The sequence below is a fragment of the Chaetodon trifascialis genome, chromosome 13 (assembly GCF_039877785.1).
Source record: "Chaetodon trifascialis isolate fChaTrf1 chromosome 13, fChaTrf1.hap1, whole genome shotgun sequence".
Taxonomy (NCBI): domain Eukaryota; kingdom Metazoa; phylum Chordata; class Actinopteri; order Chaetodontiformes; family Chaetodontidae; genus Chaetodon; species Chaetodon trifascialis.
In genome coordinates, this window is record NC_092068.1 from 22,070,943 (window position 1) to 22,087,500 (window position 16,558).

The 16,558-nt window shown below is 43.6% G+C and overlaps 1 protein-coding gene across 1 annotated transcript in view; it reads left to right on the plus strand.

Annotated features, from left to right (window-relative positions):
- The window catches only part of slc8a1b (solute carrier family 8 member 1b), a 130,848-nt gene that overhangs the window by 105,496 nt on the left and 8,794 nt on the right, over nt 1–16,558 (plus strand). Inside the window, exons 7-9 of the mRNA XM_070978296.1 lie at nt 2,583–2,682; nt 15,882–16,067; nt 16,235–16,324. Of these exons, the coding sequence (XP_070834397.1) occupies nt 2,583–2,682; nt 15,882–16,067; nt 16,235–16,324 (376 nt within the window). The remainder of the gene's footprint in view (nt 1–2,582; nt 2,683–15,881; nt 16,068–16,234; nt 16,325–16,558) is intronic.

Genomic DNA, 16,558 nt, shown 5'->3' on the forward strand with positions numbered 1-16,558 from the left:
CAAGCGTGGATGTAATTACCATCCATGTTACATTTTTTATATAGATATATGTGTGTGTATGTGTGTGTGAGTGTGTGTGTGTGCCTGTACGTACTAATGCATGTTCTTTGCTGCCGCTCCACCTACACGCTCACTCTAGACAGACAGTTAATAACACACAGTAATAGCTCACCACTTGACAGGATGCTATACTTTGTCAAGTTGTTTTGGACATTCAGTTGTGCGTGCGTGTGTGTGTGTGTGTGTGTGTGTGTGTGTGTGTGTGTGTGCGATTGTGGGCATGGATCTGGATCCTATAGTTATCTGAAGTGCTTTCCTTCGGCATAGAGCGGAGAACTGCGGGAGAGTGTCTGACATAACAGATTGAAGGAGAACAAAAGAAGAGATGCATTAACAGAAAGTTTGGACGCTGAAAGTTTCCTTTGAAATCTGAGTGAATTTCATTCAAACAGAGAAACCGCTAAACGAACGAAAAGCATCGTTAACAAAGAGCATTTCACTCAGATTTTATGGCTGGGCCTGTTTTTGCAGCACCTGCTTATTTGTTTTTGAAAGCAAACAAAGGGAGTACAAGGACTTGAGCTGCAGCTAACTATGTACAGACAGACTGTGTGTGTTTGTGTGTGTGTGTGTGTGTGTGTGTGTGTGTGTGTCTGACTTATCTCAGATCTCACAGGGGACTCTGGTGGGACTTCGGGGTTTCTGAAGTAGAGTTTTGAAGGAAAGGAGCACAGTGTCGCATCTTCATGGAGCTCAGGGCGAACTCTCATCCATCGCCTGTGAAATTCACTTCACGTTCAGTCCGAGCACACCTTTAGCCCTGAAGCTCATGTTCTGGCATCACGTAAGACAGAAGCACAAACACAGAGGAGATAATCACGAGTCCAGAAATAGAGGGAAAAATGCTGCTGTTCATCTGACAGCAGAAAGACATTTTTGTACTTTCCAAGAGTCTTAAATGAGCTGATTTTTATGCATACCCCGCATTGCTTTGATTATTATTCCATGAATGCGTTTGAATTTGCAGTATTATATACATAAACCCTGCTTAACGCTGCGTTAGAACGTGTTTTAATTAATTCCTCATCATCATCAAATGTTTTTCAAGAGAAAAGAGATGTAAGTGAGAGAGAGAGTCAGGATGGAGAGAGAGAGAAAAAGGGATTTATCGTAGTGCAATGAATTATGGGTCAGCATCAGGTCGATGGTCATTCGTTGCCCTCAGCTTGGTCACCACTGCCGGTGACATTCACCCACTCTAAGAGATTCACATGTGTGTGCTTCGGCGGAGACACGTGCACACGGATACATAAGCACATATGTATTTCACACCCGTCCAGCTGAGCTTGAAGTAATGATCTGAGGGAGGAAAAGAGACGGAGAGCAAGGGAGGTAAAACTAACAGCATTACACAGAATGACAAAGACGGTATTACAAAAACCGCGCCGAGTACGGTTGAGTAAACACTCCACATACAATAGGAGGAGTAAAGCTGGCTGTGTGTGTGCGTGTGTGTGTGCATATTTGTGTCCACAGCAGCAGCGAGGCACTATTTACACCCCTAAGATCCATTCAGCACAATTAGCATCCCAGTTTTCCTCTGAAGTGGAGAGAAAAAGAGAGAGCAATCCCTACCGCTGGGCTAATTAGTGTGTGTGTGTGTGTGTGTGTGTGTGTGTGTGTGTGTGTGTGTGTGTGTGTGTGTGTGTGTGTGTGTGTCTGTGTGTGTGTGTGTGTGCATATACTCGTGGGTGTTTGCGTGTTATCTCAGTCATACTTTCTTCCTTTTGAAGAGAACAACAAAGACATACAAATGCTAGGAATGAAGGAGACAAGGAGGGAGGAAGGAGGAATGAAGCAAAGACCCCTCAACACCTAAACCCCTAAACCTCACCCCCCAACAAGCATACTGTACATTGTTCAAACCCACAGAACTTTATTTTAGGTTCTGGCAGACCTCCAAGAGTTTCTTCAATGTCCCAAATATGTCAGGCTGAATTTGTGGGAAATGTCATATTAAATTACAATATTTCCATTTGATTGAATGGTGCAGTCGTAAAAAGCACGAGGAGTTTGAATATTTCACTCAGTGCACATCATGTATCTTCAGTAAGGAGCTGGTGCAGAGTAAAGATGTGCCACTGAGTGGAAAAGGTTTATTTTCAACCTTTTTTCTTAAGTGGGAAAACTGTATGTGAAGGAGAGAGATGGTCATATAACCACAGCGAGGTAAAGATGACCATGTGGCTATGTCTCTGTTAGGTCATGTAAGGAAGTAGTTTTTCTCAAAGTTAAGCCAACATTTCCCATAAATTCGACATTTTTCTGCTCATTGAAAGGAATCGACATGCTGCAGCTGACTCCCATTTGTGCATCACTCCTTTCAGCATCTTCTGTCACCAGAAACTCTGAAAACGTTTGTGTTTTCTCTGAAAGGACAGTGCCAGTTTCCTGTTGTCTGGCGCCGAACAAATGGCGAAAAGCCAGCACTCGCAGAACGACCGATTTTATGAAATGAATGCTTGAAGTGAGCGGCCTGGCGTCTCCCGTCTAACCATTATCGTTCGTCTGTCCTTTGACAGAACACGGTGGACAAGCTGATCAAGAAAACCAACCTGGCTCTGCTGGTGGGAACCAACAGCTGGAGAGACCAGTTCATAGAAGCCATCACTGTGAGCGCAGGTAAGGCCCGTCTTTATCGGAGTAATACTTCAGGTTAGTAAAACTTTTACTGAGTCGACTGAGGTTGGTTTGAAGAAGCAGATGTGTGTTTTAGTATGAGACGTATAAATTCCTTTTAGCATGAACAGCTGCAGTTTTACAGTCCTCTGCTCCGTGCGATCAGTGCGACCAAAACTATGAGAAATCTCATGTGCGCATGAGTGCTTCGCTAGTTTAATGATGCCGATTGCTTCAAATAATGGCTGCCTTTGTGCAAAATGAAGAGGGGTGATTTCATGATCCCATGGAGTCAAGTGTGTGACTCGTGTGTGTGTGTGTTAGTGTGAGTTTTGGAATCTCAATGGTTGCTGGAAAGTGGACCATCGATTTGCGGGTTTGGACGTACAAACACTGACCAGATGGGAGATTATGTTGAGAGCAATTGTGGGAGCGATTGTGTGTGTTTCAGCCTCCACAATGACAGAAGAGCGCGGATGTGTGTACGTGTGTGTGTGTTCGTGTATGTGGGCTAGAGAGGGGTAGAGAAAGAGGGGAATATTTAACACTCATCTCTTGTCACTGTCAAGATCTGCTTGAAGCCACAGTGATGTTCGTGTGCCATGTAGAGGGAGAAAGAGGGCATACATGTGAGAGATAAGGGAGCCTGGTGTGACCACGGATTATGCAGAGAAGAGAATGGAATAAAAGGAGGGCGGCACGGTGGTTCGAAGAAGTTTGCTGGTTCGATCCCCGGGCGGGATTTCTGTGTGAAGTTTGCATGTTCTTCCCGTGCATGCGTGGGTTCTCCCCGGGTACCCCCACAGACCAAAAACATGCTTGGTGACTCTAAATTGCCCCTAGGTGTGAATGTGAGTGTGAATGGTTGTCTGTCTTTGCATGTTGCCCTGCAATCGGCTGGCGACCAGTTCAGGGTGTACCCTGCCTCTCGCCCATTGGGATAGGCTCCAGCCCCCCGCAACCCCGAAAGGGATAGGCGGTATAGAAGATGGATGGATGGATGGATGGATGGAATAAAAGGACGCACGTATGAAGGCCAAGTCTGAGTCGACTATGAAGAAGAGAACAAGAGAGAATTCATGCCAGAAGTAAACTGGTTAGAGACAAGAGATTAAAAAAAAGGAAGGGAGAGAAAACTGGTCGTCGAAACAGAAAATAGAAAAATGCTGCCTCTCTCTCTTTTCTCTGTCTCGCTGCAGAATCTTCACAGTTCATTGGTCAGTAGTGGCGACTTGCCCTCTGGAGGCAGCATAACATTACTGCAGCTCATTAATGGACAAAGACAGAGGAAACAGAAAGCAACCTGGCCCAGCAGTGATGAGCTGTCAGTCTCTCTCTCACTCTGGATGTGGTGTCAACTTCCTGTTCATTCCACGCTCCGACTTCCTCTGTGCAGTTTGCCTGCACAAGAGCTCGAGGCAAAGCGTTCAGAACGGCAGATGTAAAGCTTTTATAACCACTGCTGTCGCTCACCTTGGTTTGAGTTAATAACTTTAACAAATAGCTCAGAGAGATATGAGAAGATTCCACTCTTACGTCTGAGCTGTAATACAGCTACAGCCAGCAGTCAGTTAGTTTAGCTTAGCATAAAGGCTGGAAACAGGGGCGAACAGCCAGCCCGGCTCTGTCTGAAGATCCACCTACCTGCATGGCTGGGAGCTATAACTTCCTGAAGTCTTGTCATCAGCTTCTCAAAGCCAAGAAACCGAATCGCACATAACCTGCTGCAACACAACAATTTATTGTTCTTACACATAGGTGTCTGCACAGATTCAACAAAGGAGATAACAACGTGTTAATCAGTGGGCTTTCGGAGCTGCTGGTGGGTGGATGTTGTTGCCTTGGACAGAGCAAGGCTAGCTGTTTCCTCCTCCTTGTTTCCTCTTTAATGCTAAGCTAAGCTAACGGCCTGTGGCCTTTTATTTCCCAGACAAATGTTAAAGTAGATCAATCTTCTCATATAACTCTCTGTTATGTAATTAAGCTGTAAATTTAATTTAAATTTTATTTTAGGTTTGTGTACTCACCCCCTTTACTCACCCCCTTTCCTTTGGATAATTTTCCTATCTGCTGCAGTTGCACATGGGACAGTTGTTGTGTAACAGGGATTCTGTTTGGAGCTCCGAGAGAGCAAAAATGAGTGTTTGTTGACTCTGATTAATAATTATTAAGAACCAGTGTTGCTTCTGTATTTCCCACCGCTCAGGCTAACTGAGAACATCAAGAAATCAAGATTACACTTTGATGAACTGCATACAGGTAGAATAAAGATTAGAGAGGAGCAAATTACTGCTAAAATTATCGCTGTGGAAGTGGACTTCGACAAAGAAATCACCCAAATTGCTGCTGCTGCTGTCTTTGAAACTGGGTTTCTGTTAGAGCATTGTTCATCTATAGCCATCTCAATCACTTTTGTGCCTTGAAATAACTTGATCCTGTGTGTGTGTGCGTGTGTGTGTGCATGTGTGTGGGTGTGTATTTGTTTGTGCTTTAGTTAGCCAGCCTGTCAGCCAGCCTTTGTTGGCGAGCTGATGCCATTAATGAAAAGGCCTGTCTTCGCTCTTATCTGGGATTAGCTTGTCTAGGCTGACAGAGTGCTGTGTGTGTGTGTGTGTGTGTGTGTGTGTGTGTGTGTGTGTGTGTGTGTGTGTGTGTGTGTGTGTGTGTGTGTGTGTGTGTGTGTGTGTGTGTGTGTGTTCAAAAAAGATGTAAAACAGCAGTGAGTGCAACTGCCACTAAAGAACAGGACACACACGCATACAGTACAACTTCATTAATTTGCACTCACACAATGATTGAGTCTTCCAGGATTTCACCACGATTCAAATATGCCTGCACACACACACACACACACACACACACACACACAGAGTTGAGCCAAATAAGATGCAAAACCAGATCAAACTGGAGGGTGAATGGTTTTTCACTGCCTTTTAACATTAAGCTGACTGGATTTGGGGAGTTCAAAGTGCTTGAGAGGTGACTGGATGCTTGCAGATCAAACCTGCAGCTGATTGGGTCGACAGGCATCCAGCTGCGACACAATTGATTAGGTTAGAAAGACATTCCTGGCAGTCGCTCTGTTCTCTCTGTTTACGGAGAAGGAGCAGAGAGAGAGCACAATAAAGCCGCTGGTCCGCACACAAATGCAGTTTTAGATCACTGAAAACTGACCTTTTTGGAAAACTTGGACGTGTAAGACAGGAAAAGCAGAGTTTTTGACTTTTTAGTGTGTGTGCTGTTATCTCCTTTGTTGACATGAGGCAACTTTGTGCAATGACAGACGTGGCCAGGTGCCAACCTTGCTACCTGGACTTTTTACATGTTTCCATATAAATGTGCTGTTACTCATCGATTGTATTTGGCAACAGAGGCATCAGAATACAGAGATCTATGCTATAATCCAACAATCTCACGGCACATTGCTCGCCACCAAGGTCGCCGGCTTTGGATGAGACCATGTCAGAACTTTAGCTGCAGGTAGCCTATTGGTAATGGCTTTTTCGGGCTTCTGATTGGCCAGCATTGGAGCTTTAGCATTGGGGTTATATTGCCATCTGTTTCTTTGGCAGTGCTTCAATTATAGCTTTCAAATGCAGTTTCTTGTATACCATGAAAATGTACACTAATAGTACACAGTGTGTAGTATTAACAACATGTAGAGCTGGAAGTTTGGTTGGAGGTATGGGAAGCAGGGATCGATCTGTGATCATTACCACCATCTCCAACTCCCAGCATGTTTGTCAGTGTTTATTTGAAGCCAGAAGGGGTAATTTTTGTAAGAGAAATGTGCTTTTCTCATTAAAAAGACTGAATGTTTGGAGCTGTTTGATGCTCAGATTGAGATGTTTCCTAGTGTCTTTTTGCTGGTATGTAAACCCAAGAGTAGCTGAAATGACAGTTCAATTATGGTTAGCTTAAGTAGGGATTGTGGTCAGATTGCAGACTAAGCCTTGCTCAATGTACAGTATAACTCACCATGACTTATGCCATCTCATCTTTGCTGATTAAACTGTAATCAGCGAAGATGAAGGCGCATTAAATGACTTTAGTTGGGTTTATCCTTCACTATAGTTCCAACACTACCACACTACGCAGTCCTTTTCACCTCCTTTTCTCTTTTTCACTTTGCCCCATTTACTGTCTCCCGCACTCTGCCTCCATACACCACCCACTTAAATACCAAACATAGGAGGAAGGTCAAAGATTAATTTTCTCTCCTGTGGAATGCAAATGTGTTGAGTCCATGACGGAGGAAATGGAGGGGTATGTGACATAAGGCCAGGCCAGGGTCAGCTCCTCTGGTTGTGGGTCTGGTTGTTTCGCCTACATGGATGGATGGATTGACTGATTGGTGGATGGATGAATAGGATGGGTGATGGAGATAAGAGAAGAAGAAGGTTGGAGGGAGAGGATTGACTTAATTTTCTGGTCTGATAACAAAACACCCCAACAGTAATTTGGTAAGGACGGAAGGAAAGAGGGAAAGAAGGCGACTTAACACCCATTTAGACCTTCTTTTTAATGGATAATTTAAATTTGCTGAATGGCCCCAATTACTCCTGTTATTGTTTGGAAGGTGGGAAAAGAAAATGCTGTTGAATAAAGCAAAGAAGAACAGAATATACCAATGATCTCCAGAAACAGCTGTTTCAGGAGGTCTTTTGCTGATGTTGTGGACCGGCCAGGTGTACTGAACACACACTCTTCACAAACTGAGCAAACATGTAGCCACACACTTATAGAATAAGCCCAAATGGAGACACGCTGTAACTTGGCGGCTCATCCCTTCAAACACACCCCGCTGGTTCATGGGTTTGAACAAGTCCAGAGCGGCTGTCCTTGATACAGTGGTGGATTTAATACACACTGATAAGCCAGCTTTGTCTAATCTCATCTCTTTTTCTCTCTCTCTCCCTCCCTCCCTCTTTCTGGCTTTTATTCTCCCCCTCTCTCATCCTGCAGAACTCTTTCTTATCTCCTCTCAAACGTATTAGATTAGAATCGAGATTAAAATCCCTTTAAAGGAGCCTTAAATATTCCCTCAGCTTGACTGACGACATTTAGAATTTCTCATTGTCTCGATCATCCTCAGCCTCCGTCTCAAGTGTCAGATCAGGATCTCGGTGTGCTGACGCCCTCCAGAAATGATTTTGGCCTCATATGGCAGAAAATCTGTTGTTGCTTATCAGTTTATCTGTTCAATTAGGAGAGGGCTGCAGATTTGGAACAGCTTTTCTGCTAAGATTGCAGCCATGAAACGGCCTTTAAAATCTGCCAAGCTTTAGCAGGCGGGTCACACATCATGACACCAATTTGGCACTTACACATACTGTATGTACGCACACACATGCACACAAAAAGCTGCCGAGACCATGACATTCATCTCAAAGCAAGAAACCTGCATTTAGCCAGCCATTAAAGCCCTCTGAAATGTCAGTGTGCTGGTGTTGTGTGTGTGTACGCTGACCTGTTTTCCCTTGTGTGTATTTTTCTGTTTGTTACGTGGCTAATGGAGAATTCTCCCAAGATAAGCTAACACATAGAGACAAGGAGAGATTATGTGTGTGTGCAGTTCTGAAGTGACAAGCCTGCCAAGTTGCCATTTGTTGAGCAGCGTGATAGTTTTGAATCCTTAATGCATTTGTTATCACTTAAGTGTTATTCTTGAAGAGTGTGAAGGGTCTGTTTTTATCGTAGGCAGTGTTTTCACTTATATGCACCTTGCAGAATAATGCTGTGTGTCGACAGAGTTATTGGTTGCTGCTTGTTCCTCCTACTGTCCCTTCCTAAAGTGAATATAAAAGACGAGAGAAAGCGGTCTTTGTTGTGTCTAGAAATGCATCAGCTGAAGCTAGTCTGAGTTAGCAGTCTAAGTTAGCCAAATCAACATTGTCAGAATCAGACTGCACGATATGCAGTATTTGTCCTCTGAGATGGTCAGTGTGTCACATGAGGTGATCATAGTCATATATTTTTGCAATGACTTGCTGCACCTCGACCAATCATGCTGTCTTTCACTGATGTGCACAGGCAGGGCCGTCGCGGGGGGGTGCGAAGCCCTGTGCAAACTTGAAATGCGAGGCCCTGCTCTTTGACATGGATGCATAATCCCGCTGCAATACATTTTTATCAAGTAGAATAATACAGCATAATCATACACACAGTCTCAGCTATGACTTTTTGCTATTTATTTCAAAGGTGGGGAATCAACTGTGCAACAAGTGGCTTAACATCAAGTCAGCTCAGTCACTTTATTTTTGGCATCTTGACATTTTAAAGAAGTAGGTTAGGACACTTTTCATTCATAATATACGTTCATTTACAACTTTACACGACATATTTACTGCACTGTAACTAACAAATCAGACGGACTCACCGTGCACAAACTGATCGTGTCAGAGTCACTTTCCTTGCCTTCTTGGCCGTAAACTCAGCAATAAGATCTTTATAATCCAGTTTGGATGTAATGTCCTTTTCAACTGATAGCACGGCAGGCCCGCACAGTCTGTCCTGTGACATGGAGGTGCGTAAATAGTTTTTAAGTACTTTCAACTTTGAAAAGCTTCGCTCGCCTGATGCCACCGTTACTGGAAAAGTCAATAGGGTCCTGAGGGAAATCTCACAGTTAGGGAAAGTTTCTTCAATCCCTTTGAGGTATCGAAGTGTTTTAAATGCTGTAGTTGTTCCCTTTGGGATTATGTCTCGAAGTATCTTCATCTCCACCAAGAGGTCCGGTGCATCCTGAGATTCGGACGTGCTCAGACGTGCTTCAGTGAGGCGTAATGACATAGCAACAATGAAAAACCTGCTTAATTTGTTGGATTTGTTTTTTTAATTATTTGTTTGTTTTAATGTGACCTTGACAGAGACAGACAAAATCACACATAACTAATGTATTTAATTTTTTTAAAAAAAGCAGGATTGCAGGCACGAGGCCCCCTAGTGGTGCGAGGCCTTGCACAATTCGCACAGTCCATGCAACGGCTCTGTGCACAAGCAATCAGGAAGAAGGTGCAAGGAGCCGACTTCTTAGCAGGACTTCGCAGCGCCAACAACAGATGTTTTACACTAATGTTTTTATGTCATTGTCACTTACATTTTTCCCTCCTAGTCAGCAGAAAGGTGGTGAGTGTGTGGGCTTACATTATTGTGCAGGTCTGATTAAATGTGTTCACAGTCATGCTTCCGTGGGTCCACGCCACAGAAGACGGCGAACCAGGCGAGTGAAGTGGAAGTGTTTTTGTCAGGATGTCAAGAAGCGACACAGATGCCGTATCAGTTTTCCTCCACTCATATTCTTTTTCAACACTCCATCAAGTTGGCCATCAGCAGGCTGATATTTTGTTGTCTGATCCTGGTATTAGAGAGGAGGACCATGGCAGATGGTTGGGTTAACAAAATATGCAACTTCAATACAGAAGACAGCTGTCCACAACCCCTCTCCCACCAACTGTCAACTGTTTCTTTCTCTAAACAATAACCAAGATCTTTCCCGAGCACGTCGTGGTCGTTTTGGAGACCAGTGCAACAACAGCACGGAAAAAATAAATGACATAAACATGTCTCATTAGACGTTCACAAAACGTGATCGAACAATATTCTTGTTGAAGTAGACTGTTCAACATGTTTGAATAAGAGCACAGAAACAAACAAAGAGACAACAAGATGGAGAAAAAAATCAATGAAAAGGAAATTGTGGGAAGAGAGGGATTGTTAGGATAGAGAGTGAGGCAGAAGAGTGAAAGAAAGAGAGAGAGAGATTGATCTGCAAGCACTCCACACTCCACTGCTCTCTAATTACAAAGTCCATACCACGCTGTTCATCACCTGCTGCTCTATGTGTGTGTTATTTATGTCCACACCTGAGGGAAGTGTACGTAGGCAGACGGTATCACCTGAACATACAGAAGACATTCTGTAGACTGACCACACCTTCTGGTCACTATTACTGTGCCTTCTGTGGTATTATATTTCTTTAAAGGATAAGGTTGGCATCCCATCCATCCATGTTTGGCCACTTATGACAACAGGATAAGAAAGATAGTCCAGACCTCCCTCTCCCCATGCATTCCCAAGCTAGATGAGATACATAATCTCTCCTACCAGCTGGCCGTGCCTGAAAACTTCCAAAAGAAGGTGCCCAGAAGGCATCCGGAGACATCAGATGCCCCAGCCATTTCAACTCGCTTCTCTTGGCCACTCTGATCTCCGTCTGGATGCCTGAGCTCCTAACTCTGTCTCTGCCCCCTCCTGGAGCTAGAACTGGGAGGAAAACTCACCAGCGAGCACCTGATGGCAAGCCTTTACCCGCAGGCCCAGTCAGGCACAGCCTCACACCTGTGGACCCACCAGCAGCTGGGATAGGCACTGGGGTCAGGTGCAATGTGAGCAGGCACAGGTGGGACGTCGGCATTATTCTTCGTTTTTCTAATTGCTAATTGCTAAATCAACTTTTGTGATTGGCTTTTATTGTTTTTGATTCACACCAGAGAGACCAGCGACCTCTTTTTGACCAAAACCTTTTCTCGCTCTGCAACAGTTGTTCAGTAACGCTCATTGTGCTGCAGTTCACGTCACCACCTGTCTGTCCCTGCCGTGCACACACTGTAATTTGCATCCTTTAGACAGTGAATGACAATGAATGGCTGACTCACTCAGTGACTGATTATTTAATTGATCTGTTGACTGACTGACTGATTGGCTTGTCAAAAGACAGGCTGACTGGCTCATTCACTGATGGACTGTGTGTGACAACAGCTCTTAGAAAACGCCTGACAGAGCAGAGATAAAGCAAATTCAGATTTATTTTCAAGGATGTTATGCAAGTTTCAGTCCTTGCTGCACAGTGACGCTGCTGGCTCGTCTGCACTTCAAAGGCTTTAATAATTAGGATATATTAATGATTATATTTCATGCTGTAGTATGTGTGTGTGTGCGCACATGTATTATTACTTATGTTATGGGGACATAAATCTGTTATCACAGTCACATTGTGGGGACTCGCCTTTCTTATGTGGACAAAATGATCCAATTTTAGGGCAAAGACGAAATGAATGTAAGTCATGCTGCGCTGGAAGACACTGACTGTTTGCCTGGTCAAATAAATGTAGACTCATCTGGAGAAACTGGTTAAAATTTACATTCACTGCACAGCAGAGAGAATATTTTTTCACACTGACAGCACAGACGAGGCTTTGAGGATCATGGACATGTCTTCTTAAATGAAAGGTTTGTTATAAGATCTGCTGGGTTCTTAAAATGTGACTTCTTTTTAGTTTTGACAGCTATGGCGTCTTATTCCTGAGATTCGAATGCAATCGTCAGTGTCAAAAAATAACGAGAGGCAAAAACTGCGGTTACGTTTGAAGATGCACGGATGACTGACAGGCTGTCTTTATCTACTGTATGTGTGTGTGTGATATTTCCCACAGTGCACTGGGGGTGTTTTAGCTTTTGGGATTCAGAGTCTGTGCATGTATCCCATTTATGTCTGTGTGTCTTTTGGTCCCCTGGGCTTAGACCATATCACTTCAAGCACCCAGACACACTCATGTACACACACCTCGCTTGGCTAGCAGCATGTAGAGATGAGCTGCAGTCCACATCTGCTCTGGCCTATGAGAACTCAGTGTCTGGGCATGCTCAGTGAGCAGCAAGAGATAACACATCCAACACATCTGGAGGGCAGGAGAGAGAGAATATTGACATGTGTGCACGTTTCAGATTAGGTATTACTTAAGTACATTAGAATGCTAATGATTCTCAATGGAAAAGCCTGAGTGAGCAGCTTCCAGATTAGGATGAGATGAGATGTGTCATTTTATTTTAGCTATTGATGCTTGGGACATTTTTATTTTATTTCCTTTACTTTCATTGACTTGACATTGAATAAAGGAAGATTTCATGCACACAAACGCAGAGAAAATGGAGTGAGGAGGCTGTCGGTGGCATTTAGAGAGCGACAGAAGGCTGCGGAGGGATGAGGGAGGTTTAGAGAGAAGAAGCGAGAGTGCGACGGAGAATATTCAATTATATAAAGGCTCTATCAGCAAAATGTGACCGAGGATGAAAAGACTGCATAAGACCGAGAGGGAGAGAAAAAGGCAGAATTACTATTGGATAACGACTTTATCAGTAAAACACCTAAGTGAGCATGGAAATAGACAAGCAGAGAAGAGAGTGTGCAAGTCAGGGATGGAAAGACGTGAAGGCTGATGGAGAAGGAGGGAAGAGGGAGCACAGAAATATGAGCCAAACAGGAGAGAAAGGCTGTGACAACCAGTCATGTTTGGTGGATGTATGTTCGATATAAAGCCGACGTCCTTCCATCACTACACAATAAGCTGATCAGTAAAACACACACGCTCAGCTGGATCTGTCTTTTAAATGAGTATATTAAAATGTTGATGCTTGCTCTCAAAGCACCTGGTTAAGGTTCAGGAAAGATCGTGGTCTTTGCTTAAGATTTAAAAAGTCAGCATTGACTTGAAGCGTGGACGCAGGACATGTTTGCATAATTAACATTTAAAAACAGAGCTATGACATTTCACTGAACTTAACCGAGCGTTTTTGTCGCCTAACCGCACATGAGGATGAAAGCCTCTGTGGTGTAAAAGTCCTGCGCTTTGCAAGCCTGCCATCCACACTGACAGGTTCCACAGGTAAACAGGTTGATTGGTAACAGGTGATAGTATCATGATTGGGTATGAAAGGGGCATCCTGGAAAGGCTCAGTGAGGATGGAGCAAGGTTCACCACTTTGTGAACACATGAATGCATAAAGGAGATTAATACATGAGCTCAGGAACACTTCATAAAGCTGATGTTTGTAAACTGATGGATGATAGCACAAAAGTTGAATATAGGAGATACAGTATCAGCTCGCAGTGAAAGACTCCATCTACAAACCTCTATTCTTCATTACTGAACAACATTACCGTTCTCCAAATGTGGCCACCCCACATTGTTATTTCCCCATGGGTGCTAGCGGGGCACCCAGGTGATTAACGCCCACACACGCAGGAGCAGAAAATTAAAAGATACAGACCAAAGAAAGAGGCCAAGACTGAGATAAAAGAGCACATCTAAACATTAGCAGAAAGAGAGAAAAATGGCCCCGCTCAGCCTTAACCGACTGTGTGGGAGGGAGAGCCGCTGAAAGTAAAAAGTGATATAACTCAGGTGGAGTCTTGTTTTATAATTCATTATCGTGTGTGTGTGTGCGTGTGTGTGTGTTCCAAACCATAATAGAGGATGAGGCCATTGCTCTCTTCACTGACCTTCTGCTGTTCATTTATAGTTGATGATTTGATTTGTTCAAAGTGCTCACCCTGAAAAGGAAGCATTTATTTTTAATTACATTAAACAAAGTGCGTGACCCCTGAGGAAACTGTTGGCCCTATCAGAGTATATTAATCCTTCTGTTAACCCATGCTAATGTGTAGTAATTGCCCCACACACAGCCTGGATGTGGTTCGTGACTCGTGTTTAATGACAAATATCAGGCTGTCTTGTAACATTACACTTACAGCAGAAGGTCAGGACTCAAAGTGTCAACAGCCGCACTTTGTGGAAGCTGCACGCCTCGCTTTGAGATCATGGTGGTTACAAGTTGAGCTGAGGACAGTGCAAGGGTTGAGTTGGCTTTCTTGCAGACGATTTGCTGCTTCATTATTACGTGCCGTGACAGTTTTCCCAAGGCTCATGCATTCATGCATTCAGTCCCAAATGGCAAATTTCAAAGAAGGTAATTTATCCATCACAGAAATAGAAGGTTGCATGCGAGAGAGTGGGTCTCAGTTTGGCTTTTCTGGTCTCTGGTTTGCATGGTTTCCAGAGCAAAATTCTCCTAAGGACCTACAAGAGCTCCAGGGGTATAAATCCATACAATTATGGAATAAGTCTAAAGGATTAAAAATGTGCATGCCAGACAAAAATATGCACAGTGTCAAAGGGTTAAAAATGTGTCTGCAGGAACTAAAAATGGCATAAAAAGATGTAAAAAATTCTAAAAAGACTATAATGCAGCTTAATATGAGACTAATGCACGGTTCATTACTAAAAAAAATAAACTAAAAGCGTTTAAAATAGACACTCCGATATATTTTTTCACTTTATTGTGTCTTAAAAAGACATTTATTGTACTTATCCTTGTTACCGTGTTAGTGTGATGCTCAAGCAGGTCACTAGGTGGCGCACAGCGTTTGGGAGGAGCGTTTACACACAAGCACAAACTCTGGATGTTGGACTCTCAAAAGTATTCCTGCATGAGAGTGTCAGTTAAAATGCATGAAATCATCTGAAGTTAGGCCTCAGGGAGCTGTGGTACCCCCCAAACTCTGGTCACTTCACCATTCAGGCTGATATCATGTGGTTGTTTTGAGCATTTGAATGCATCACCAGCTCTTAAAAGGTTAATGTATGCAGCGAGTGACTGACGCATGTGAAATCAATAAGAGATCATGGCTTTCCCTTGGATTTACCCAGTCAGCTTGTTTCATGGGAGCAGCAGGAAGCCTCGTTTATTCATTCATTAGGCTCATTTATAAATGAAGCCGAGCAACAGCCAGCGACACAAAGGAGTGTGTAAGCTGCTAATTGTGTGTGTATTCAGCAGGCATCGGAGTATAAACACACACACCTGCAAAACAGTGGGTTGGAAATGATGTCTTTATTTGAGACTTATAATCTTTCTGTCTGCTGGAGTCAAAGAGAGAAACAGTCCTGTAATCCTTTGCACTTCAGGTGTCTCCGTCAGTCATGGACACTCCTGCAAGGCTAAGACGAGTTTGTCAAATCAACCATGAAGACAGAATGTGTTGAACATCAGCTTTTAATATGAAAATCTGATTCATGTTTCTATTTAATGATTGAAAACCACATTTGATAGTCTTTAGATTTGATTACTTCCTACTGCGATCGATATGCCCTCATTCAGCTCTTCATTCACGCAGCACTACTGCTCTCATCTTTACTTTTTTGCCGTTCCTCAGAGGCAGATTTATTCTGTAAAATGGATCATTCATGAAAAGGCAGAGGAAGTCAACGATTCCTGCGAACAGCTTCATCTAAAACAGCGAATAAGAACTTAGCAAGCTTATTTCGTGGCTGTAAACAATCAGTATTCTGCTTTAAGGGAATCAAACCACGGGACGCCACTCGGCCGCCCTCCTCTTCAGCCTCTCTTTCTCTTTCCTGCAGGCGAGGACGACGACGACGAGGAGTGCGGGGAGGAGAAGCTGCCGTCGTGTTTCGACTACGTCATGCACTTCCTCACCGTCTTCTGGAAGGTTCTGTTCGCCTTCGTCCCGCCCACAGAGTACTGGAACGGCTGGGCCTGCTTCGTGGTCTCCATCTGTATGATCGGACTGCTCACCGCCGTCATTGGTACGGTGACATGTGGCGAATAAGCAAAATAAGATCAATTACAACACTTTTTAAAAGGATATTTGGTAATTAAATCCAAATAATAATATGTTTAATGGCTGGGTTTTTCACACTTTCCTGGAATTGAGTGAATAAATTAAAATCTGATATGTTTCATATAATTACAGGCGACCTGGCCTCTCATTTTGGCTGCACAGTGGGCCTCAAAGACTCGGTCACAGCAGTGGTATTTGTTGCACTGGGAACCTCTGTACCAGGTGAGTGTGTGTGTTTGTGAGCACGTTCATACTCATGTGCTATATGTTCATCTTAAGTATCCTGCTGCTGGACTTTCCAGCAGCTTTAATCAAAGACTTCTCTCCATATTTGGCTTCATAAGGCCTTTATGAGCATAAAACAACTCACTGTGCCTTGACATTTTCAATTCCTAGCTTCAGTTTTTATTACTTGGAGTTTTATTCCCCCCGTGTCTTTCCTTCAGTGTGTCTGCT